This window comes from Centropristis striata, chromosome 2, assembly GCF_030273125.1.
Source record: "Centropristis striata isolate RG_2023a ecotype Rhode Island chromosome 2, C.striata_1.0, whole genome shotgun sequence".
NCBI lineage: Eukaryota > Metazoa > Chordata > Actinopteri > Perciformes > Serranidae > Centropristis > Centropristis striata.
Genome location: NC_081518.1, coordinates 38,567,074 through 38,594,264, shown reverse-complemented (window position 1 = coordinate 38,594,264; position 27,191 = coordinate 38,567,074). Strand labels below are relative to the sequence as shown.

At 39.8% G+C, this 27,191-nt stretch overlaps 1 protein-coding gene across 1 annotated transcript in view; it reads left to right on the top strand.

Moving 5' to 3' along the window:
- Nucleotides 1-27,191, top strand: part of LOC131992197 (tyrosine-protein kinase CSK) — a 50,183-nt gene continuing 22,992 nt past the window's right edge. Inside the window, exons 1-2 of the mRNA XM_059357686.1 lie at nt 1-230; nt 26,842-26,925. Of these exons, the coding sequence (XP_059213669.1) occupies nt 26,911-26,925 (15 nt within the window). The 5' untranslated portion in view covers nt 1-230; nt 26,842-26,910. The remainder of the gene's footprint in view (nt 231-26,841; nt 26,926-27,191) is intronic.

Genomic DNA, 27,191 nt, shown 5'->3' with positions numbered 1-27,191 from the left:
TTCCTCCAGGAGCAGCAGGCCTCGCAGAGCTCCGCCACACACACGCAAACATACACACACACACACATGCAGACAGAGTACGGGCAACCGTCAAAGCAAAGCCACGTTTGGGATTGTCTAACCTTAACGCCGCTAAACCTGGATGCCCGCCACCCACAGGAGTCCTCCTAATGGGCCTTCATCGCTAATTTGCAGCAACATCTGCTCGACACTACAGTGGTATCTTTTGGGTGAGTTGTCCACAGCGCAGTCACACAGTGTTTTTGTCTCGTTGTGTTGCTGCTGCAACGTTTTGTAGCTCGGGAAGCGGCAGGATAGCGCTGAGGGGAATGTCATTGTTGTGCTGTGTTTTCTGTATCTGCCCGGGGTTTCCTTAACAGCCACTAGCGGCTCTGAATGCGATGATAAACGGGGTTCCCTGTGCAAAGCTAAACCTGTTAGGAGCGTTAGCGTTAGCTGCTAGTTAACATACAATGTAACGTCACGAGCTCCATTATCGGACACGGTTTATGCTAGGTCTAAACTGATTTAAACCGCTCCAGTCTGTTCCCTAATGCATTCATTGTGTTTCACAGTCATCACATGAACAAAAACAAAACATAGTTTAATGGCGTTTGTGTTGTTCGTTTACGTTACCTACAATTATGTTCATGTTGGGGGCGTTTTTGCGGCTGTGCCCAAAACCTCCGAGTCACCCACCTTCCTCTCCCCTGGTTCCATAGTCGGACGCCTTGGTCGTGGCTGACGCTTTGTAGTTTTGACCTTAAATGTTACCTTTAACTATATTCTCCGTCTTTCATGGGTATCTGTTGACATATTGTGGTCCTGTACTGTGGGGGAGCTCTAAGATAAAGATGGGGGTCAGTAAAACAAGGAGCCGGGCATTGTTTTAGAGGCGGATGCCCCGTTTTGTGTTTGTGTAAAAAGGTCGCTGAACTGGCTGTAGAGGGAGAGCTTGAGTGTCGGGGAAATAATAACCGTGCGGATATTAAACTTGTAGCAATAATTTGGTCAGGGCTATTGGCATTGTTTTGTATTTTCCTGGGAACGCGAATGAATCTGTCCGATAATGGACCCAGTAATTTTAGCCACCTCCGCGCTGCACTAGAGCAGGGGGCTGGTGCTGAGGTTCAGCCCCTTGCATGAAGGAAACACTGATCCCTATCTCTTCAGTGACATTGTTTTAACATAATGTGTCTTCCATTATTACATTCTTTAGCATTTGTCCTGGAAATATGTTTTACTATATATAATTGTTCTCAGCATGGTTGCTCAGTCTATAATGACAGCAGTTAATCAGAAGAAAAAACATGATGATCATACCGTTCATTCCAAAGGGAAATATACTCTTTTTCTCCAACCCCTCCACAGAGGTCAAAGGTCAAGTCAGAATGCTGAACACCATCCTTGAGCTGTTAGAGCTCCAGCATCTTACTAACTGACACTTCAGCACGACTGACTTAACACTCAAGTTGAAGAACATGAAATGCAATATATACCAACTGTGCTATTGTTAATTTTCTTATGGTATTTTATGAATCAGACCATTGTGCAACCTGCAATCCCTGCAGCTTTGGCCTTGTTTGCTAGTTCCTCACTCAGTAATTCACAATATCAGTTTGACTGAAATGTTGAAATCTACATACCTTTGCAAGCTCTGGCATGACTGGCAAAAAATATGTAGTGTCTGTAGTGTATTGTTACTTTACATTGCTTTCTCGCATACTTTAGGTAAATATGCTTTGTAACAGGTGTAATGACAATGTTCGTCCTGGGTTGTATTCAGTGAACAAATCATTTCAGTGTCTACACTGACATGTTACTGCTCAAGATGTAAAATACCATCCCTCCAGATGTTGTTGCCCAACTGATTCTTATTCCGTTTAAAGCCAACCAGCAATTTATTTAGCATTATAACTCGAATAAAAACATTGGCAAGTGGATGCAATTCATTTGCACATAACAACAATCAGTAAGAGTAGAGACTGTCTTTTGTTTGTTTCTTTGTGACCAGATATATCTCATTTTAATGCCCACCTGTTTTAACTGATGATTGCAGTGAGTGCAGAGCGCTGAATGAAGCAGCATGATAGCTTTGGATTTTCCATTAGAGAAATCTGTTACCAAGATTGGTTGGAGCAAGGTGGGCGTGTAAGGGCTTGGCATTCATTATCCCCAGAGGAATCTGGTGAACCAGACTGCAACATGTTAGGAATCCATATGCTGCGTCTTTCAGGACTAACCTGCTGCTGGTGTGCTAGGATGTCCGACACAGTGGGTTTGTGCTGGAAGTAGTTGCTGTTGTTTTTCTTTCTGTGCATGAACCGATGTAAAGTTAGCGACGTACAAGTCTCCTAAACACAACTTGACTCGGCTCTGGATTCTGTAGTGAGACTCTACAGCTCTGTGAAGTCAGACTCATCTAGTTAGGTGGCAGAAGACTTGCAGATTTAATCTTCGACCACACTAAGTTCTTCCATTCAGTATCTTCTCTTAGTCAATAGCTCTCTCCACACCTCAGTGGCTGACTGATGGCTGGATCGTAGTAGCCTAATCGAGGTGCAGCTTGACAAGGACTAGAGGTGACAGGACATGTCTGCAGGCCCAGCTACATGTCGGCTCTCCTCTTTTTAGCCATGAGTTATGAGGAGGGGCAAAAAATCGCTGTCTGGTCGGTCCTTAAATCTGCGATGAGCTAAGCTGTGTTACTGTCTTATGTTAAGCTCTGAGCCTGTCTTATGTGCTCAGCAGGGAAGTAATGGCTCCTCTGTCCGTACACTGACCATCTCATTGCACATTTGAAGCCCGTCCAAGGCCCTGCTGACCTCAACACAATGACCGTGTTTAGTTCGCTTTTCCCTTCCAGCCTCTTCTCTCCAATGTACGCTATCTCTTTAATCAGCAAGTGAAATAGCAGAAGAGGGATTTATTGTGGTGACTTTGGTGCAGAGCTTAACCGTATACGTACACTGATGAGCAACAGGACATCACAGATGGTGGAAGACATACTCTGCACAGTAGGCTGCATCACTCTGAATTGATGCATTCAGCATCATTTACTTCATGGCTGTCTGCATTTCACCAGCCTGCTACAGTGTGTGAGTAGTGTGTCAGTCTTTGTACACACAGTGCACACTGTGATGTATTTTATTGTTCCCGATAAGGTATGTGCACATTCAGAGTTATGCAGGTTCATTGTAGATATTGCAAGATGCAAAGTGGCAAGCAGCGCCATGGTCCATTTGTTTAGAGACAAGAGGGGTAGAGAGTGAAACTGGCAGCAGAACTGCACTGCACCTGCAGTGCTTCCTCTTTTTAAATGAGCGAGTAGAGACAGAACAGGTGTATTGCATCCTATGATCGTATTACAATACTGTATTTCAATGTTAATGAGGTGTACAACAATTTCATTGGCTTAAGTTATTTTTGCATTTGTGGATATGCATCTCCTGTATAGGATCTATCTAATCAGATCATTGGTAGTAGGGCTGAGTGATATATCTATATCTGATATAATCTGGTTGTGATATAGATATATATATACAATTCTGTATCTATAGCAATGCCAGAAACCAGAAGCTGGACTGCTTTATGGCACGTTTACATTATTTGGGTGTCGCTTTTACTTTCTCGCTTGTGTGAGCAAAACATAGAGGTGCTGTTTTGTTAACATGGCATATTGAGTATACAAAAATATTCACGACCACATGGTTTCATATAGATGATTTATGACTTGAATAACAAAAAAACATAAGTCGCGATATATATATCAATTTCAGGATTAAAGCAGTGACAAATACATTTTATTTATGATTATATCCATAGCATCCCTTATGAATTTAGAAATGCCTTTAAATTGTGAGGTAAATTACTCTTTTTTTCGCAGGAAAAAACTAATCCTGATGAAAACTGATACATTTCAATCATGGAAAACTATGACTACATACAGACTCAAAATCAAATATGAAATAACCTATATGGGATAGAAGATTTTTAATAATCTCCTTTATCTACATACCATTCTTATTAGAGCTGTGACTAATCATTATTTGAATTGTCAATCAATCCGCCAATTATTATCCAGATCAAACCATTGGTTTCTTGGAATTTTTTCAACTAACTATCCAAAATCCAAATGTATTACATTTTTTTCCAAGTTTGTCCAATGACTAACAAAAAGCAGGCAATATTCACATCCAAGAAATTTCCCCCAGTAAAATTGTTAGTACATTTTCTAAACATTAGCTTGGTTAATCCATTATTAAAATTGTAGTAGATTAGTTTTTGATGAATTGACTAATCTATGAAATAGTGCTAACTGCTTTTGAGCAGAGTTTGTGGGTATTTTTCCTTTGCCTTAATAATATTTTAGTCCATTATAGTGTGATATTCGCGTTGTTTTTCGTGAAGCATCATAGATTAAGTCAGTATGATTTTGCAAACACAATTTGTACATTACGGCTTTAGGGCCTTGTTTTTTTCTTTTTAACCACACTGATGAGAAACAACAGCTTTCAGCAGTATAACAGTACATCAAGCTATCACATTAAATACAAATTTAAGAGAATTGACTAAAGGTGCTATATAAACATTGCCAGGCTGCCTAAAAATCTGTACTTGAGAAACAAAAAGCACAATGGCCATTGCTTGCCACCTGCTGTGTGACTCCTATATCTTCTTCTGTGTTGAGCACCTGCTGAGCAGTGATAGAGGCAACCCCCCTTACCCTCCTTCCTAGTGATCATGCTGCCCAGTAGAATAGTGGCATTGTGGCTTCCATCTTGCGTGCAAACTCAGCGAGGCCTCTCCATCTGGGCAGCGGCTGGTCAGTCAGGCAGCTCCTTGAAGGCCGGGAGGCTTTGAACGCCACTCCTGCTGGCTAGCTGCACAATGCGGGCAATGAGCAGAGCCGCAGGCCTGACACATGCCCAGTCTTTCACTTCGCCCACAACCTCTAGAGACTTCCGACTGAGAACTGTTTCTCACAGAGATAATGATAATCCAGCGTTTTAGCATTTCTAGAATATGCAATTTTAAAAAAAGTCATATCATTGTTTATTTCTCCTCTTTGTACTGTTCATGTATTGCTACTGGATCTGTGATGGCATTAAAAGTTAAGGGACCCATCTGTGGGTCAAGATAACTATTTTATACACATTGTAAATGTTGCAATACCGTATACCTGCAGTAGACAAATAACAGCATCATCATTTTTATTATCCTCTTAAATGATCATTTAAAAATGACATTGTGAAGATGTAAAATGACCAAAACTACCAAGTCACAAGCTTTAATATGGCCTTTGGGTCCTTCCTCATCTATCACTCACCAGCCCCTGTCATACCCAGAGCTACCCCACAGTGCAAACCAGCACGATCAGCTGCATGACATCAGTCAACTTTTTGGGTTGTGCGAGACCTGATTTGAATTCAGGAGCAGGAGGATAAACTTCAGCTGTGGGAAACAGTCGAACACTTCCTGCTTTGAGTGGATCCAAGCTGAAAAGCCGAGGTGACAAGCAACTATTAATTTAAGAGATGCACCTATGATAAACTGTATACACTTAAGTCACATTCAGCCGCTTTTAACTTCAGTCAAATGACACTGGCACAGGTGAAATAATAGTAATCACTGTTCATAAAGATCTGAGACTTTATGTTTTCAGTAGGATATTGTTGGAACACCAATCACATTGTCATAGCCAACTTCTGGCCTTGTTGAAATGGGTTACATCAGGCAATGTGTAACATTAATTGCTGACCCATTCTTATTGACCACAGCAGCAGGTTTATCCCATGTGACCGTGTTTTCACAAATGGATATAATGGGACACAACTGGCCAACTAATGTGACTAAATATTACAATACAATGTTGATATGATATAATCAAATTTGGCTCTGAAAGCAGCAGCTGCCTCCTTTATATTTATGTACACAGTGTAGACAAACAAACAGATATATGCACAGAAGAACACTGTTCCTGTGTGCCTTGCACAGTTAAATCCTCAGCACAGTATAATACCTAACTAAAAGGATATCGGGCTTAATCAGTGGGAAAAATAAACAAGCAGTCTGTCAGATGCTTCTGTTGCCTGTGAGTCCTGCACAGTTTCCACAACGACAGCTTAATTCAATAAATAAAGAAAACATTAATAAAGAAAACATAGGAACAAAAAACACAAAAGTGAAAGGACATTGGTGGGAATGTTTTATAGAAAATACTTTTGCTTCTATAAAATAAACAATTTGATGAAGTGACTAATTCTATCAGCACAGAAAGAAGTTTAGTAAATGAATAACTAACTTCATTCTGAAGCTTTGCATAAAATGCCAGTGTAGCTTAAACACAGTGTTTGATCAGCAATGCTGCCTGCGCTGTCTTACATGTGCCAGGAAGTATACCTTTTACATTTCCAGCTGATGTTGACTGAATGAGCCGTTTGTCTCCAATATTTCCTACTAGGAAAAGCTAAGAGGTTTCCACTCTTTGCACCAACAATTTAAAAATTTTTTTTGTCTATTCACTGTTAGGTAAACCTATGGTAATTGTCAATCACTAATTTTCTTTTCCTTTTATAGATCCTTATAGAATTATGTTGCTATTTGATGGTCCAAACAGTAGCCTTAGTCATGTCAGCCTTCAGGCTGATTTCCTTATTATTTTTTGCCACCTGGCTTCAAAAGCAAGGTTTTGTCTTGTTGTTTTAGGGTTAGAGTTAACACTTTTTGTTCAAAATGCACATTTAAAATAGCATAGCAAGGCATAGCAAAGACGTACATCGAATCACAATTCATCAATCAACATTTGGGTGTTAGGATAATATATACTGTACTCCAAGATGATTGATTTGTCAGTTGGTTGGGATTGGTTCGCTGGTTGTAGCATGAGATGAATACAGAAGTAGTTGTTTATTTTTAATATCAGTAGTTGTTTGAGGCAATTGGGTTGCAAAGTTGTAAATCAGCAGAATTGCTTTGGAGTTAAAGTATTTTTCATTACAATTAACTACTTTAAAATGTCAGGTGACTTTTTCAGTTTATTCCCCTTAAAACAGACATGAACATCTGGTCATTTTACCCATCAACTGTCACTAATCACTAATTCCCAGAAAATGTACCATGTCTCGGGCACATAGATGAAGTATTAAACTGAACTCTGGACTTAAGATACAAGTTCTGTGTTCAAGCAAGAAATGGACCGTATAAAAGACCGGTGCCAACATGTTCCCTGAAATTCTTCATATTAAGGCCAGTATGGGGGGTTAATCAGGAAGTTGTTTAGTCAGTATGAAGTTGATCGTTTTTCTCCATTTATAGGCATTTTAAGCTCCGCTGCCATCGCCGTGAATGTCCTCAAAAGAATAGAGCATGAATCACTGATGATGATGATAATGACAATGAATCCTATCTCAGCAGGGAGGCTCCAGTGCTTCCTCTTTTATCTGCAGCTCCATGCACTCCCAAGTAGTTTTTGTGAAATTGAGTCATCCAATTCACTTCAAAAGATACACATAAATACTTCTGCTTTAATGATGTCACGGAGAGTGCTGAAAAGTTAAGTGACCTGAATTAGGTCTTCTCTAATACAGGCTTTTCTATTAAAGGAATATTTTTCTTGATCTTTTCTTTGTGTAGAATTACCCTCTGGCTATCTTTTTTTTAAATAAAAGCACACATTTATTCCTGATTTAAAACATCAGGAATAAATGTCAGTTGAGAGGTTAAACCTGTGCCGTGCAGAGATTTTTTTGTTGACCGTGGCCTACATCTGGGCATGTTTCTACACCAGCTGATGAGCCCCATGACTTACTGAGAGGCAGGTAGCTGAGTAGATGGAAACATAAATAGATTCAGAACGATGGATTTAGAGATAGGCAGATGGATAATTCTTTAGGTCTGTATAAAAAATTCATACACAGAAATCCTAGGAACACAAGCATGTTATTATCAAGGCCCTTTCAATCACTGCTTGAAATGTTGAACATTAAGAGAAATGGTCCACATCTTCTTGTTGCACACGCTGAGTAAAGGTTGCTGCTAAAATGTAAAATAAGATGTTTTGTCATCACTGGGGAAGCTGCCATCATATTCTTCACCAGTATCTGAGAATCACTACTTTTGATTATTTGGATTCCCATTGGCTGTTATCAGCGCAACAGTTTCTCTTTCTGCAATCCATTTCAGCCTACAATGTCTTCAAGGCTGCGCCACCAAAGGCCTCAGCAATAACTGTTTAGCAGCACATCATTATTAGAAATACAAACAGCTGGATGTGCTACAATGCAATAGCCCACATACCTTACCCATACCAGACTCCCTATTCATTCATTGTACACATGTAATTTAAACATTTTGTATTAGTAATATGATACAGATGTAGTAGTAAATTCGCTGAGTCCACAAAAAATTGTAAAGTTGCGTGTGTGTGAATGTGGATGTGTCCACAGCTTTTGCCACTTCGTACTTATTGTTGCCTGTTAACCAAAATGAACCAGTAATTTACAATAGTATTATAGCAGCAAAGATATATGGATATTAATCACAATATTATGGGCTGTAATCAAATTATCCTGTTTACTGTTGGGATGCTGACCAGTACAATTCCTATTTCCATGGAGTTGTTTCAAAGTTACACATAGCTTAAGAACATAACAGAGAAACTATTAAATATTAAAAATAACAATCATTCAAATTAGTACTTGGAATGAACAGTGTACTGGTTGTTACATGCAAATGCTGCATCCCAATATAGATCCTGGTTATCATTTTCAGAATACTGATTCTCTCTGTCCTCTGTAGGTGTCAAACTGTACACAATGAACTTACTAACTTACTTGTGGTGGGGACTGCAACCCAGAAGACAGAACCGTGTCATAAGACGGTTAAAGTTTGTGTTGCAGTTTGGGTCTCGGTTTCAGACTCTTTACACCCATACCCTCTGCTAAGTGGAGGTTGTGAAAATCAATATGGTATTGCGACCTGATACAGGGTCCCTGCCCCCACAAATTGTCCAGGCAAAGGTGGTTAACCACCCAGAGCCCAATACATCTTATTTCCTGATCAATTTAGTGAGGAGGTGATAGCCTCCCTCAGTTTATATTATTTTGCTGTGTAAAATAGCTGCCCTTCTCTTTAGTGTATTATAAGTCATCACATGTATTTCTGCCTTTAGACATGAAGTGTGCCAGTTCAATTTTTGTTAGAAATGGTGTCAGTCAGTTTAAAGAAAATCCTCATTACAGCAGTTTAATGTGGGCAGTGATTTGTATTTTTTTCGTCAATGCAGACCTTGTTATCCCCTTAACTTCCACTCATTCCGGTCTTGTACCAAGTGAGGCTTATGCACACACGTCCAGTCACTCATTTTCATTCAGATCCATTTATTAATACACGGTCACTCTGCTGTTCCTGCTGATGTCCAAGCCTAGTCGAGTAGACCATGGGGTCAGCATCGGAGGAAAATAAAGCCACCCGTCTCAGGTTTCTGCAAAGTCTCGTCTTGAGTCTCTGGGGATTGTAAGAATGTACCAACCATTTAGGATACACGGACCCCTCCCTTCATATTCTTCAACTTGTGTTAGCTTTAACCTCATTGTGTCAAGTAGGGGGCAGAGTTTGGATAAATGTTAGGTTGTAGATTATTTTCAAGCTTGTTGCAAAATATGCTTCCTGCCTTTGGCTCAGCGAGACAACCAGAAGATTGTCTATTGTTATTGGCATAGAAGGGACCTTGTGCTGTCACTACGATGTTATTGCGGTAATAATGTACCCATCCGTGTACATTTTTGTGTAAGGCAGTTTTCTTGGAGCAGTCCTGAGCACTTTTATAAGAGTATGGCCTTATATTTATATGCATTGAATGGTGCGTTGTCGGTGCATTCAGCACATGGCTGAAGTTTAATTTAGTACATTTTTAAGAGCCAGTGTCATGCTGTGTTCAACTGTAAAATGCAATGCAAGGTCAGGATGTTTGCTCAGGTGGCCATATCGTGTCCTGTTCTGTTCCTTCCTGCTGTCTCTCTACCATGTGTCACCACGTATTGTATAACAAAAATAAAGATTTGTACTTTTATACTGTTGATCAGAAAGAAACAAGCAAGTTCAAGATGTCGTTTTGTGCTGGTAGAAATTGCTATTCTAGGACATTTCATAGGCTAAAAATGTGATCCAAAATTATTTTAGACATTAATAGAAATTTAAACAACCAGGGTTGCAGCTAGGCCGTCACGATAACACAATTTTTAGGATGATTTATTTTCCCAGAAACTATCACAATAAACGATAGTATTGTTGTATCGATGTTGTTTTCGTTTTATAACCACATTAGAGCATAATAAGTACATCCTTTTCCACAGCAATGAATTTTTAAATTATTGGAATTGAAATGGAAAATGGAAAAGAAATATTAAAATATCCTAGATAAATAAAACATAAATAAATGAACTACAACCAAAACAAATAGAATAGACTTTTAGGCTCTGTTAACAAAAAATTGCACTGAGATAAACCTTATGTATTATATTATTTTATTATTAAAATAACATAAACAGCTGGAATGGCTGAAATATATAATTTTTTTTTGTCAAATTGTACTGCCTGTTAAACATTTGCAGCATTACTTTAAACACAACACACAAAAAAGCACAAAAGGTCATGCATGTAAACGACAATATATTGTCCAGAGAAAGCTATCGTGTCCATTTTTATATATTTAACGATAAGTCGATATAGTAATTATCGTGACAAGCCTAGCTCCAGCTGATAATTATTTGTATTATAAAGGCTTGGTATTGTTTTAAAAAAAATCAATACTAGTCTACTCATTTGATACATTACTTCCTATTCTTAATGGCTGCCATTTATTTATATCAGATGCCACACGCATGAAGTATATATATATAATATATATACTGTGGAAAGTTTTGGGGGCACGTTGAACTGCCAGCTCCACCAGATACACAGCGCTCGATGACTTCACACAACGGACTCTGTATGGGTTGTTGCTGCTGCAGTAGCAGGTCAAAACTGGCCAATCACACGTCACATTAAATCAACGAATGCTTGCAGTGATGGCTGCAATAAAAGACATAGAACTAGTAATTATTTTCTACATCTGGAAAAGTTGTAATACAACTTGGTACTTGAATATTGAGATCGATATTTTAAAGGTATCATGTATCAATACCCAGCCCTACTAATGATCAATTAATTATTCTGTAACTTTCTGTAACAGAAAATATGTTTACATTTGAGAAGTTGCAACTAGAGGAGTGGTATTTTTTGTTAACAACTGGCAACAATTAATAATTTTAGAATAGTAGCTGATTAATTGTCAGAGTAACACTAATGCTGTGGTTCAGTTTGTCAAGTGTTTTGTTATATTGGGACCAGACCAACAGAACTGACCTACAGGTGTGGGGGCAGATTTAGTGCTCCACTGGGAGGGTCAGTTAAACATACAAGCATGGATAGAGTGAAGAGGGCTAACATACAGGTAGATGGGTGTTTGTTTTTGCATTATATAACGTTCGATAGAACTTACGTACATTGTTCCTCAGGAATATTAAAGATACTGTGGTCCTACTACTCAAGCCTATTTACACAGACTTCTCTTCTCTTCACTCTCAGGCTGTATGCCTGTCCCTGGGCTATGAGAGTGAACAGGGTTATCACTGCACGCCGTGTGTGTGTGAAGCTTTTGTGAATTTACTGAAGAAATCCCTGAGCCCTGTTCTCCGCTGGCAAGATTTGCAGTTGCTGCCTCTGCAAACATTGGCTCTGCATTAGCGGAAATTCTCCTCTGTGATCCCTCTTATGTGTTTCACTGTCTACCTGGGCTTTCTCACCCACATCATTACCATCACCTTATCACCCAATGTCCTTTTCTACAGGTGAAACGGAGTGTGGTGCATAAATGCATTTTTACAGCCTACGCAAAGCTTGCCGTAAAACTCACATTCATATATTTAAACTCAACTATATGTTCTTTCAGTCTACTTAAATGTGTTCAGTGTAGGCTTTTTGCAGTGTTTCAGGTTTTTCTTTTTGCTTCAGTTGATGAGTTTTGTTTTCCTGCCTGACACTAGAGACTGGTTGGCAGGCTGAGTTGGCTGGCTTTGTGTGTGTGTGTGTAGGGAAGCAGAGTTGCTTTCTGCTTTGATCAAGAAAGGCGTGGAGTGTAGTTGAATCTGTCTTGTAGGTGAAGTGTTCCTTGCAACAGATGCAAAGTTGCTGATAAGAGTAAGAGTTGCCTGTGCACATGATTGTGCTTGCATGGGATCATTGTTCAATGTGTGTTGTGGTTTAATAGCGGCTTAAACTAGGGCATGCTGTATGCTTCATCTCTGACTCTGACACACTCAGACAGACACACACCCAGCCCTCAGACCTTCACCTATACCAACTATATATATATATATATATATATATATATACACACAGTACAGGCCAAAAGTTTGGACACACCTTCTCATTCAATGCGTTTCCTTTATTTTCATGACTATTGACATTGTAAATTCATCAAAACTATTAATGAACACATGTGGAATTATGTACTTAACAAAAAAGTGTGAAATAGCTGAAAACATGTCTTATATTCTAGTAAGCAAAGGGTGGCTATATATATATATAATATATATATATATATATATAGATAGATAGATAGATACAGTAGTATATATGATGAAAGCAGCATTGCACTGATTTACAACCATCAGACAGTTCTCCTTTCAGCTAATTAGGCTACATTTCTTAACCTAGCCTATGAAAAGAAACTAATGACCTAGTTAACATGGTCTCTTGGGTTGTCTTATTGTAGGTGAAACAGTGATGATTATTAACTGGTTATTTTGCTACATATTGCTCAGGCAGTTGTTTTTTATTACTCTTATCCATCAAACATTTGGAGACCAAATATTTCTCTTGTGCTTTATATTAATTTATTGACAGTTTTTGCAGCCAGTTTGACTGGCCACAGTTCCATGATTAGTAATCACCGACTCTAAAATCAAACAAAATGGAGGTTTTGAAGCTTCTTTCATAATGTTTACATTCAGGTCTAAATCAACATCATCACATTTTTTTTATGTATGTCTATTCATTCTGTTTAAGGCTGGTATTTCTGCACAGTTGCAGATAAAGATTGAGCTACACTAATGTTATCAGTTTTATACTATCTCAGACAGGATCAGATTCCAGTGGTGTCTGCGGAGGATTGTTTCCGACTCGTGTTTCAAAAGAGTGTTGAAATCGTCAAAAGTTACTTTAATAAAAGCATGATTTTATCATTTCAAAAATTCAAACATGTTTTTATCTATTTATTCATGCTTCTTGTTGGTGTTTAGCCTTGCTGTCTCCCAGCTGCTGCACACAAAGGAAGGCATGCACCTGTATTAACAGGATACTCAAGCAGTGGTCTAACAGCACTCTAAATTACATTTATATAACCACAACAACAAACAAGACTAACTCATTTAATCTGGAGAATCACTTATTTCAAACAGAGGATGTTTTTTTAGGGTGATGACGTCATAAAATATAACAACAGATAATAATAGCTTCATTCAACAATACAACTCTAGTGATATGACGTGACATTAAATGTTTATTCGAAATAAACCACATTGTTGTTGCCAAAATTGTATCAGCAGCTCTGCACCAGCTGAGTTTTCTAAGGAAAAACCTGCTAGACGCTTCAGAGATTACAATCACTTCACTTCCTGTCGGTGTGTGAATATGCATGCAAGAATGTGCATGTGTTAAATCTGTGCACCAACCTTCTGTGTGTGAGCACACGCATGTGCTTCAGTCTAAGCAGGCAAATGAGCCTGTACCCCACAGTGGGAGAGTGCCCCACACTGTGCGCTAATGCAAGTCTGTGGTTGTGAATTAATAATTCAGAGTGCTGGCATAGCTGGGTGGAGCCTCTATTATTCATGGTTGGCATTGGAACCGACAGATGACTGCTGTTAATATTAAGGACCAGCAGATGCAGTGTTCCGCCAAGAAACCAGGCAGACTTCAACACTTTCATGTGTGTCTCTATCCTCCATCCTGTCGTCTACACCCCTCTACTCCACTCCTCTAACGCCTCGCTGGCTATGCCCTTGCTCTCCTGATCTCTGTCCTCTCCATCTGTGAGCATCTCCCTCTATCTCTCCGTATCATCTGTTTCTCCCTTTCTACATCTCCCCTGTCTGTTGTAGTGTCTCTATCTCTCTGTCTCTATTCACTTTTGCTCGCTGTGACCTCTCGATTCCAATTCAAATATGCTTCCTTGAAACAAGATGTTTCTTGAATTTCAAAACATTCATAGGCCAAGTTTAATTTTTATTTAGAAAAAACGGAAGCTTTTGAAGCTTCTATTGAGGTAATAGAATTGTAACAATTACTTCCAAGGCAGCGCACACGTACACAAAATGAAGCTAATCTTTTTTTTTAACTTGCATCTAAGCCGAAAGAAAGACCAGACAAATTCTGCTGAAGCGACAGAGGTTCTTTTAGCAGGGCTATATATATAAATATTATATATATATATATATAATTATCCCCCCCTCTATTCTATGAAGGCATGACCCACTCTCTGCTGCCTCTGCCTTTACACCTCCTGTTCATTTGTAATGGTTGTTATTGCATCTATTTCAGCAATAACTGCAGTTATAACTCTACTAAAGCTAGAGTTAGCGCTCGCTCCTCCCGAAGCCGGTATTATTGTTTGGCAAGCAGCGTCCTGTATTTTATGTCGTCATCTAGAACGGAGTCCCTCATTAGCCATTTATGTTGTCAACTGTGGCACAATCTCTGATTGGCCCAGATGGAATGGGTGAAAGGCCAGACTACCACATAAAGATAACAGAAATGTTGGGCTTGTGTGATAGGATGGTCCATCAGGCTAGAAATTAAGTTTTGAATTACTCGGCAGACCTCTAGGAAACTATTATGTAACTATATATAAAGATAGAAATAAAGATTCAGCCAGGTCTAAAGTGTAGCTCAAACATATAGGCATAATTACTTTAAACTCAATTTAATTTGATCATGTTTTCTGCCAGCCTGAAACCCTGATTAGTGCATCTCATTTTTCATGGGAAAGTACAGCTCTTCTTCTGTCTGTCCCTGTGTTGTCTCTTGGAAAGCCACGTCTGTCTGTGTCTACCTTATTTTTAGAGGCTACACTCACTGAATCTGCACATAGTCAATTTCTCAATTTGGGATTACTCTCTGCTCAGGTAATCTGTATAATCTCTATTCTGAGCCAAATGGTATACCAGTGTTCTTTGCTATTTAGATTCTGCCTTTAGCTTCTTCCTGTCAGTCTCTCCTCCCTCTCTCCCTTCGCTGAGTCTGATTTTCCTCCATGGTGTCAGTGCTGCTGCCGCTGAATGCTTCTTTTCTTCAAGAGATTTGGAGCTCCAGTCACCACTAATGCCGCTGCCATATTGTACCAGCACCCTGCTGTGGCTGCTGCTAATGACATTCTTTGTGTCTCCATCCTCGTGCTTTGCCTCCTCGTCTCCTCCTCCTCCTCTGGTCTGAATGGAGGGCTTGTCATGTGTTGCCATCAAAGGAGGAAGAGAGCAGCAGCAAGCAGCCCCCCCCCCCCCACCCCATCCTCCTCGCTCATTCTCTCTCACCTCCTGCCACTTCTGCATATGTGTGTGTATTTGAGAGACAGCATATATTAGGCCATGGTTGCAGAGTGTTTACATAGGTATGTAAATAGCCACATACATTAGGCCAAAGGATGAGGGCAGTCTGCTGTGTGTACTTTTTGTGGTTGTGTGTTTGTTGTCAGTGAGAGTTTAGCCACATTGACAGGATAAGCAAAAGCCCGAGAGTGTGTGTGCACCTGCCAAGCTGTGTCTTGTCAAAATAACCACAGATCCTCCCAAAATCCCACAACGCTCCCAACGCTTCCATCACCACTCTGGGAGCTTACGACTCTTACCTGCCTCCACATGTCAGACCAGAGTCCTCAGTCATGCTATCTTTTTGTTCCACTCTGCCTTTTAACACAGAAGCATGCATACATCTTCATCTCACACAGGATAGTTAATTGATAGTCTGTGCAGAGTCTGTTAAACCATCATCACACACAGTGCTGCTGCATGTTTCACTTTAATGTATTCACTCTCACCAATGCATGCTCAACATAAAAGTCCGGCAACTAACAGTTGTTTTCATTAGTAAATAAGTAATTTCTGTTTTTCAATTCTAGTTGTTGTCCATAAAATGTGAAAATTGTGAAAGAGCCTCCGTAATATAAAAGTTTAGGTTTTCTATTTTGTTTCTTGTTACAATTGCAGTGAATTCTTGTCTCTTTATTTGATTATTAAAACAGTTGCAGATCAATTTTAATTTTAAAGGATTAGACTTCATACCATTTGTATTGGAAAAGCCAGCAGCCAGACGGTTGTACAGTAATATTTCCATTTGTTTAATTTGGACGATGCTTTACAATATTTGTATGTGGGAGTGTTAGTTGGAGCTTATCATAGAGGGGACGGTTGGTTAACATGGAAAAAGCCTTTACCATGTGGTTCTTTCACATAGACTTTCAACAGAATTAGGGGTGGATGATGAATAATTTTACATCAAGGTAACTGTATATTTCACGGTAGTCATTATTTTGTAAATTCAATTAAGAAATTGTTTTAAATGACCAGACTGTACTTCTAATTTGATTATTTTCCTATATGGATCTTACATAGGCTACAAACGAAACAACTTTGTGACATTAGAAAGCGCTTGAATTAAAAACAAAATACAGTAAAAACTAAAATTCTTCCAAAATGGAAGCTTTAAGGTTCCTGTGAACAGTTAGTGAGATCATGAGATCACACAACAATCAGGATATCTTGTCACAATAGCTACAGTGGTGGAAAAGGTCATTTTAACTGGTGAACTTATTTCTTCCATTGCATATACTGTATGTCATATTTACTGCCACCCTATCCAGAACACATGCTAAATTGTGATATATATTTTTATTGAGTCAGTAAATTAACTATATAGGGATAAGAGATGTTGGCCATATCGCCCTGCCCTAATTACGCAATGAGTCAAGTGACATTAAATGTGTGTGAAACGTTTGTGATAATGAATGAATCATCAGAGGGATGAAAGATAGATATTAGGATATTGTCATCGGTTTTTCTCCTAACAATTAATTAATCCTACCAGCTTTTGTCTGACATTTTGACTGATAAAACCATTTAAACAGTCCTGGATTCAGCACTGAGACATGGTCCAAATATAAATGGGGAAATCCTGAAAGAAAAAGTAGTACACTCACAGCAGGCAGACTCTTTAATGCAGCGTCTCCATAATGTATGCAATGATGAAAACGACTGCAGCTTGCCTCCGCCTGCATGGATATTGAGAGGATATAAATAGCCAGGCCTGGATGAGTGTGTGCTGACACTGGAACCGCAGCACACAGAGCTCAAACAATAAGCCGTCACCACTACCCTTCCTCCCCTCTGCTTTCTCCAGTCCAGCAGCCTCCCAGAGCTGGAGAGGGGAGAAGGGCTTCTCTCTCCCTCTTCCTTTCTTTCTTCCACTTCCTGCCTCCCTGCTTTTGTAATCTGTCATCAGCGGTGAGCTTGAGTCTGTCACTTGTTACGTCAGAGAGGCAGGCAGGAGGGCTGTCTGTCTGTCTGTCTGCCCACCTGTCTGTCTGCCTGTGGTGGGAGAGGTTCCTTCGTCACGCTGCTCTATTTTTCATTCAGTTGGATAAAAATAGGGGACGACGGCTGTGGATTAGACACGCACATGACTTCTTTTGCTCTGCTGCAAAGAAAGGATGTGATTTATTTTTTTCCCCTCTTGCTCAGTTCACAATTCCAGTAGGCCACCTCGGTGTTGTTTTTGTTTCCTGGTTACATTTGGGAGCTGATGACAAATGGTGTGTTTAACACATTCAGACTGACTCCAGCAATCATGTCTTATTACTGTCTGTTACAGGAAGCAGGGCAAGTGGATGTTTGTTTCAACACTTTACAGAGTAAAGCCAGTGAAGTTATCTAGTTACAGAAGTGTGTACTGGAGGTCGTTAGTTCAAATCCTCGAGCCATCTGGGGAATCTGTGTGTCTTTAATCTCACATTCCTCTCCTCCCTAAACGATTAACAGCTAGATACCATTGAGCAAGGCACTTAAATGTAATCCCTCTAGTGCAGCTGCCGGTTGATGCTTGAAGTCTGTGGTTGTGTATGGGCAGCATTTTTAAAGTTCAGTAAATGTTCCAAAGGCCGCAACAACCTCAGTCCATAGGACTGAATCCATCTTTCCTTCTGTTGCTGCTGAGCCGAAGAGAAGAGAACAGGGGGAAGAGTTTCTGTTGGACAGTAAAAACAGCACCACAGCTAAAAAAAGGTGAAGATGGCTAGACATGTTTCATGTGACAGATGGCAGAGGCAGGCACACAGTCGCAATGATTGAGTGAGCCACAGCCTCTCTTAACTTCCTTTTACTTCATGATCTCCTCTTTTATTATTTACCATCCCTTGCAGCTCTCTCCTGTCTCTGTGCTCTACTTGAGATTTAAGTGTCTCTTCCATGCACCTGTGTATACCAGAGTTCTCACTTAACCTTAGTTTCCTCCCTTGTACAATCTCCAGCGAGTGTTTCTGAGGGACATATTTGGAAATTGCATATCTACTTTACCTCACCTATTCCTTCACGTAACTTTGCACCAGACATTTTTGTTGACCTGAGCTTACTTATATGTACTTTTTATTTTATTGTTATGTTTTTAACAGTCAACAGTAAGGATTACCGTGTTAGACTGATGAATGCTCAGTATGCTAAGAAGAAGTGTCTACCCTTTTACCTATTAAATCTCCAAACTGACCAAATCTCTGCAGGCGTTGAAAAACTTCTGCATACCCTAGCTCTGATCGACCCAAACTCCACTCGGAAAACAAACATTTTCGAAGTTATTTGCTTGTTGTCTTACAGAAAGACCTGACAAAACATCAATTTAAAATTTTAAACATTTTCTTCTTCTTCTTGTAGTTATTTCAGGATACTTTTGATCCATTTATTGGAATTAAATCACAGCTAAATTTGTTTATTTGGGCACATATTGCTGTCGTAGCCACATAGTGAAGGTCATCTGGATGCCACCTATGTGTCTTTATGTGGAGTGGTAGTCCAATATGGGTCGTCTTTGAGGGTCCCACTTTCCTGACTGGTTAGTCATTCTGATTAATCAAACCACATTCCAAGACCCTCATAATAACATGTTAACATACAGGAAAAATTCATTCAGATTTAACAGGGTCAGGTCAGAAAGTGATTCATTTCTGATGGAATGCACCCCATGTGTTTTTCTGACACTCGCAGTTCTGCTACTTCTCTTTAACTGTCTGGTGGTTTTGCAGACTGATATGATTTAATGGTGACATAGTGTGGTCAGCCAAAAGCTTTGACCATGGCAGCATACATGTCGAAGTACCCTTGGGCAAGATATGGAACCCCAAATTGCTCCTGATAAATTCCAGTGTATGAGTGTGTATGAATGGGTGAATGTGCCGTCTGTAGAAGACATCGCTTTGAGTAGTCGCCTCCGGCTCGTTAAGAAGAGTAAGAAGGAGTCGCGGGATTTGTCTCCAGTCGTTTTCTTGAAAAATAGTTGCTGAGGGGGTCTGAAAAGTTGCTAAATTTAGCAGCAAAGTTGGGAGCACTGCTTCGCCGGTGGGGGGTTATTATCAAGGTAGATAAGCTCGCTAGATAAGATCGGATTGACGTAAAATAATCGGTGCACCCCTATTTCATACACATCTGTATTTACCATAGACTGTATATAAATAATGGACGTAGCCACCTTGACGTCACCCATTGGTTTTTGGCCCGTTGGAAGCATCAAGTTCAGCATTACACTCGTCGCCATCTTGCGTCGCCATCTTATTATCTTATCTTATAGACCATATTTGGACTGTGGCGGAGCGAGAGGGATCTGACGACACTGACTACAGCCTCTCTACACCTCAACCTGACTGAGAGAAGCCGCTGCTAATTCATGTTAGCATTAATTGGAGCATTAACTGGGATGTTAGTTTTGGCTAGCAAAAAAACAAAAACAAAATGTATCTGTCTTACCTCAGAAAACTGAGCAGCGACTCCTTGGAGTGTCTGTTTGTCCAACCAAATGCTGAACAAGACATTTTTACTGAACAAAATGTTCAAATAAACTGTCATTAAGTGAAAATACAGTGTGAAAGGGTCAAAGTTATGAGACCAAATCGGTAAACGTCCTCTTTTCTATCTATATAATGTTATATATAACTTTATTGACACGTTGCCATGGATACGCATTGCTCTGCTTCTCTCCTGATGACGGCTTACCTTGACCTATCCACGCCTCAAATCATTAATTCTTTATCTTCTATTTTTTTTCTAATTGGGGCCATTATTAGAACTATTGACATCAAATTGTCTTTAAGATGTTTTTTTACTAGCTATTTAGACCATATTGTTGTCCTGAAAAAAATTTCTGTGGTAATAAATCAAGTGAGAAGTTTTCAAATTTTGTACTAAAAAGGAATGGGAGATTGCTGCCTGGTATTTACATATGTCCCAACCAGCGGTCATATTTGGTCACTGGACACTGCCTGAGTCTTCTCAGATGTGTTCATCATTTGCTGTTGCAAACAGGCCTGCTGTCAAGTACTTTACATATGGGGAAATGTGATGCAGCCACGAGTCATTTGTTGTTGACAGTTCCATGCTGTCCACTCTGCAGAGCCTCCAGCACTGTGAGAGTTTTTTGTGAGCTTATACTGTACATTTGCATACCCGGTAGGTCACATTTCCATATTTTCCCCCCCGCTTCTTTTACTGCCAGTGCGCTCTGCCTTACAAACTCTGTACTGTCTTAACCGAGCCTGAGTCAAGGTCCGATAGCTGCTCTGTACTTGTGATGCTGCCTTGAAAATCCCTTTTTAAGAGATAAGACGTTGTTGATGGGATTATGTCATGGTTAAAAATAGACATGCCGTGTATATATACTATACTTAATGTGGTTATACAATACTGTAAATAAACCTTTTAGCACATGTTGACACCAACTTGGTATAGCCAAGTGTTAGTGTATCATATAAGCTGGTTTGATGTTGAAATTGCATTAGGCTTTTTGAGAAGGGATTGATTGCAGGGTGGGATGTTCCTGGGTTACAGGTACATTTGTACATTTGTTATACATTTGTTTGTTACTCACTTTTTGTGAAATTCAAAGCATTTACCATTTTGAAAAACTAACAACTGCTTAGTATTACATAGCAATAACATAATAATTTGTAACTTTGAACTGTCCATAGCCACCGTATCTGAGATATGTCTCCAGTATACGCAACAGTCAGTAAAGTTATTCAAAGAAAAAAAAAAGGCTGTCACGAACCAATCAAAGCAGTGCTTGGTGCTCCTGTAACCCACAAGTCCAGCATAACTGTGGGCTGTCGGCTCTACAGGAACGCCCCGCCGAGGCTGCAATCAGATTTCACTAGGCTTTTTTTTACAATTAGGCTGAAAATGTTAGTGGCTCCCCTCTGATCCGTCAATAAGGCAATTATAATTTAGTTATAGGCTGTGTAATTGTTTGGAGAGTGAGGCGTAATTGGGTGTTCAGGCCTGTTTTTGTCAGTCTAGCTGTAGCCAAGCAGTCAGATCACACAGGAAGGCAATCAGTCACAGGCAGATGTGTACATCAGCAGATGTTTAACTCTGTGTCTGTGGCTGAAGTCTGCTTAAAATAGTATGGTTTACATTTGCAAAGCAGTCAGAGACAGAAACCAAAAAAAGACAGCCAGACACCTGACTCTGACCTGACATGACTTTGGTCAGTTAATCATGTTTACATGTGCTGTGTGTAGTGCTCTCTTTGCAGCCTACAGAGCTCTTGTGTGGCATTACTTGACTAACCAGACTTGGAATTTGATGGGAATGTTGTTTACTGCTTAATATATATAAAGCTGGCCTTTGTTGAGTGTGATGGGAGCTCTTGTTTAATGCTGGCTCAGTAAATTGAATTTCCCTCAGCACAAATAATGACATCCTGATTTAAACGGATATGTGTCTGAGCCAAGCTTGTCACCCAAAGTAAAAGTAGACTTTATAAAATCCGTTAGACTTTGTGCTAGTTGGACTGTAATCTGTGGTCAGCCTTGGATCAGACTACTGGTTTACATAACCTGAAGCTGTGCCACAATAGTTTTGGAAACTGACAACAGCAGTTTGAGTTAAACACCGGCCCCTCTCTGGTAATTTCTGTTCAAGCTTTTATTTATCCTGGGAAAGCTGACTGAGCAACAATCAGCTAAACATTCTCACAGTTGCTTGCACATGATAGGTTTCCAGTACAAACAGCGTTGTGACTCCCGGCATAAGTGTCAGCGAATATGAACTGGATTAGAGTGTAAGATAAATGCCCAATATTCTAATTTGTAGTTTGCTTCTATAGCAGAAAATGAAGATGTAAGGCTCATAACTACATCAAGAGACAAATCTGCTCCACTGACAAGGGACCGGGAGAGTGATTTGTGAAATTGTAAGCCGGCGTTTAAGCTTTTCCATCTATACATCGTTTTGTTTCATTTCGTTGCAGTTCTAACAGTTGTGAATTATGTGCTATTACTCTATCATCATTGTCTGCACTGTCACTGAACCAAGGCAGTCTCTCATCCAATGTCAGAACAGCTGACAAGTAGAGACCCAGATGAACCACACTAAAAGGGGAAAAAATGTAATTTTCAAAGTGACAGTTTGATTATCTATAATTTCAACTTTTAAAAAAATGTAACCTTTTTTTCTCTTTCAATGAAGCAGCAGCAACAGTCTACATCACTGCCCCCCCTTATTATACGAGTGTAGGAGTAATCTGTTTCACTGCTATCTCAATGAGGTGGAAGAGACACCTTTTGATTGTCTTTCAGAGATGATTTGTTTTCCAACCCTTTGAGTAGACTTTACGTTTCAACGTCTGGACGGCTTAGAGCAAAGAAGCACACTTGCCAAAGGATGTTTTTTTGGCTGCTTTATGTAGTTATGCTTTGTATTGAACAGAGCAGCATTGCTCCAGGATTCTGAATGTTGGTGTAGTACAGAAACAAAAGTTAACATTGCTTTATTCTCTGAAGTTTAATGAATATGCAGGGATTTGCCTCAGAGGCACAGTGCAGTGAAATATTAATGTGGTGAAACGAGATTATACAAAGTAGATAGTAGAAAAGCAACAGGACCCCACATTCACTTTATCACTTTCATCTAGATTCATCAAAGCAGATCCAGGGAAAGAGATTGCAGCAGTAGACATGGAGCTCTAAGACTTATACACAATAGGAGTTATAATAAAATGGGCACATAAGACACAAACAGTAATAATATTTCTGTCATCTGGTGTAGCAAAAGAAAAAGCAGTGCTGCACTCTGGCTGCTGTTACATCATTGTCATCACGGTCATCAACAGCTCCTGTTGCACCGTGGGAGAAAATGAAGTGGCGGGGAGTGGAGAAGGAAGTGATTTCCACTCATGTGTGACACATCTGGTAGCTGAAGTGAGCTCGAATACCAAACATATACTTTGAAGTAAGACCTTAACTTATAAAGTGTCGTACAGACATTATAATATTTATTTAAATATTCAGGAGTTGATGTCAAGCACTCAGCTACTCTTGATCATGGTTCGAATACAAACTATTAGGCAGTTCTTAGACCAACAATAGCACTGCTTAAAAAAAAAAAATTCTATTGACATTGCTGATCTAACTTTAGACTAACTCCTCCTGATGTAGTTATAAGTAAGCTAGCAAGTGCTGTAATAAACAGGAGGAAAGCACTATTCAATTAAAGCAACACACTTTGACACAACACATCCAGCTTTCTCAACTGCTATTAGAGCACAGGGCATAAAGGGACAGGATGCAAAGTATACTCACTAGGTAAAATACCTTTATGTTACCTTTCAGAGTCGTAAAATCCTGATTGAAGGGATATAAACTGCTGTGCAGCATTGTGGACTTCCTGGTTTATATTTTGTCTTCTGACTGGTTCATAATTCGCCCAAACACATATAGCAACTTGCTTTTTTGGATGTGCAGTGGCATTGTCAGTCTGAACACAGCCTTTGATTACTACATAAATATTCAGCAAGGGTGACATTCACTGTGCAGTAGCATAACACCTGGAGGAGTACCCACACCTTCTTTCTGAGCTTTAAACATGAATGGTATCACAATGCATATATTTTCAGTATTTGTGTTGGAACCATTTTCTTCTGTGTAAGAAACTCAGTGAAGTGTTTTCACCATAGCATACTCTACAGTCAGCCAAAGAAAATTGAATTGAAAAAGAACTCTCTTCACTCACAGCCTTTACCGAGTACTACTTGACTAACCTTAGCAGAGCGACGTGAGCAGTGTGATGCTGAAGCTCTTGCATAGCTTGGAGGCATTCCTCAGCACTGGAGAGAGATAAGAATAGCACTCACTTGTCTCTATTGGCCAGCTAGCGGGCTGTGGGTTGGTGAGCCGCGCTGCTCTGTTCCAGCAGTGCTGCTCTAAACGTAAAGAATGGCAAAGGGAAAGAAGCGGGTGCCCTCTGGGTGCAGCAGAGCAGCCTGGCTTCAGATATATTGGCTCTGTCAGTTTGCATACAGATCTGCAATTAGACTGTTTCCTGTTTCAACACAGGATATGGCAGTGCTGTGAAGCCTGGCCATGGATGCTGTCAGGGAGCATGCTAGCTGGTAACCAGGCCTTCTGAAGGAGCTTCATCATCTTCATGCCTTTAACCCATTGACGCCTAAAACTGCCTGTAAAACCTCTGGGCGATTTTAAAATAACCCCCTAAAACCTGAAGTTTTTCTGGAAATTGAACAGAAGTGTCAACGCTTCTACTAAATAATAGATTTTTCAGCCTCTGTAGCAGATAGAAATTAAATTCAAAAAGTATTTGAGAGCTTATACAAATGCTACAAAACGACGTATCCGTTTTCCAGGCTTCAATGGGTTAACATAACACAGAGCACTGAGTTACTTTGTCAGTGGAAAACAAACCCGTTCACGCTTGGACAATATGTGACTCTCTATGAAACAGACTTAGTCAAAGTGATTATGGGCTCTTTGTTTGTATCCACCTCAGACATTGAGAGGAAATCAAAGAGACGGGAGATGTTAAAGAACCTATTTTTTAGCCAGGATCACTGAGCGATGAATTTAACTAGAGTGTTTGTGCTTATTGTGTTTACTGATTTATCCGGACATGACTCCATAAAGAGTGGCTGTAGTCCGTCTAAAGGAAGGTGGTGACCACAGTAGCCATTCTCACACTGGACTCCAACTAAAGCCCCTCCCTATCTCGTACAAAGCACTGGAAAATATGCGTCAGCTACTTCCTCCATCTCACTCACCTCCCTCCCCATTTCAACTTCCTGTTCTCTCGGCTGCTCGGAAGGGAGATGCTTTGAATGGAGCCTACTGCAGGATGCCTTATTCAGTTACTGTTACATCTTGAAACAGTTTAGTATGCTGCCACTGACTTTCCACTGCCCTTAACAATACGGGATCACAGTTGAAATTAGTTGTGCTTTTGAGGTCTGTGTGGCAATTAAGGGACACATATTAAACACACACAGATATGGGTTTGTGAAGGCACACACCTTATCAGGCACATACTAACACCCTACACACACCCAAACAGCCATGGCCTCTTTCAGATGCATACTAAGATACATACAGTATGTACAGTCTCATAATTTACAATTTCTTTTAACGTTCCTTCTCTTCTGTCCGTCTTCTCTCTCCTCTCTCTCTCTCTCTCTCTCTCTCTCTCTCTCTCTCTCTCTCTCTCTCTCTCTCTCTCTCTCTCTCTCTCTCTCTCTCTCTCTCTCTCTCTCTCTCTCTCTCTCTCCTTTTTGTCACTGTATCAAGGTCACTTTTAAAATACTAGTAATTGGCTGGAAAACCTAGCTATAGCTCTATAGTCTCATAATTTACAATTTCTCTTAACGTTCCTTCTCTTCTGTCCCTTCTCTCTCTCTCTCTCTCTCTGTCTCTATCTTTCTCTCTGTCCTCTCTCTCTCTCTGTCTCTCTCTCTCTCATTTTTGTCACTGTATCAAGGTCACTTTTAAAATACTAGTAATTGGCTGAAAAACCTAGCTGCTCGACAGGCTTGGCTCATTCCATAGAGCTGCCTTTAACTCATTTCCAGTCCCCGAATATTGCATCCAATCTGTAGAGTAAACACAGATGATTAAAGTCTTAGAAAGCCACCTTTTAGCTGGCATGTTATCTTTTTGCTGTCTTTAATCAACAGCTGATAAGCGCCTGATTTGTTGAAAGAATAAAATTAGAAGTTGGGTGTATGGACAAAATGGTTAAGATGTAAATGTAGGATGTAGATGTTTCTTCGATTTAACTATATTGAGTATTAGGCAATATATGTTTTTTGTTCAATGAAATATTCATGCCATGCTGCAATAGAGTTTTTGCACTTTTTTTGCACTTGTTTTCCTATAAAATTGTTTGTTGATGGATATCTTTCCATTGATTGTTGTTAAACTAAAGTCATAAGAATTTGGTACCTTGCTGTGATGTTATTGTTAGGTTTTCTACACTCATGGTATAGCCAAATGCATATCATGGTACATTATTCATGTTTTTTATTGTTGACATGCACCTGAAGTTTGTGCTTGTCAGCAGAGGGCTTATGGTTCTTAAACAGTGGCCACAAGACTGTTCACTCATTATCTGTATTGTGGAGAAAATTTCAGAATACTGCTTGGCTTGCATGTGAAATAAGCAGATTCTTGGTTGTATTTCTTATGCTTAACTTTTTTTGTTACAGCTCTGATGGTACTAGCTGAACACTGACCGCTACCTGCCTGAGGACACCTGCTGCCCAATTCCCCTAATCATGTCTGGGATGCACGTAAGTCAAGTACACTTTGCTTTTTATCAAATCTATCTTCCCAGTGTGCAGCTTTGAAGGTGCACAGGAAGAGAAACACTTTCTAACCTGTTACCACACCGACCGCAAACCGTCATTTATTGTTAACCTGCTATCTTCCTCTAAACATTCACTGCCCACAACCCCCAATTCTAAAAATAAAAAAGGAGTCTGAATGGTAAGAGGTTAAACACTACCCTCTGTTCTACACACATCTAAACAGTGAGCTGCCTCACCAGCACAGAGTG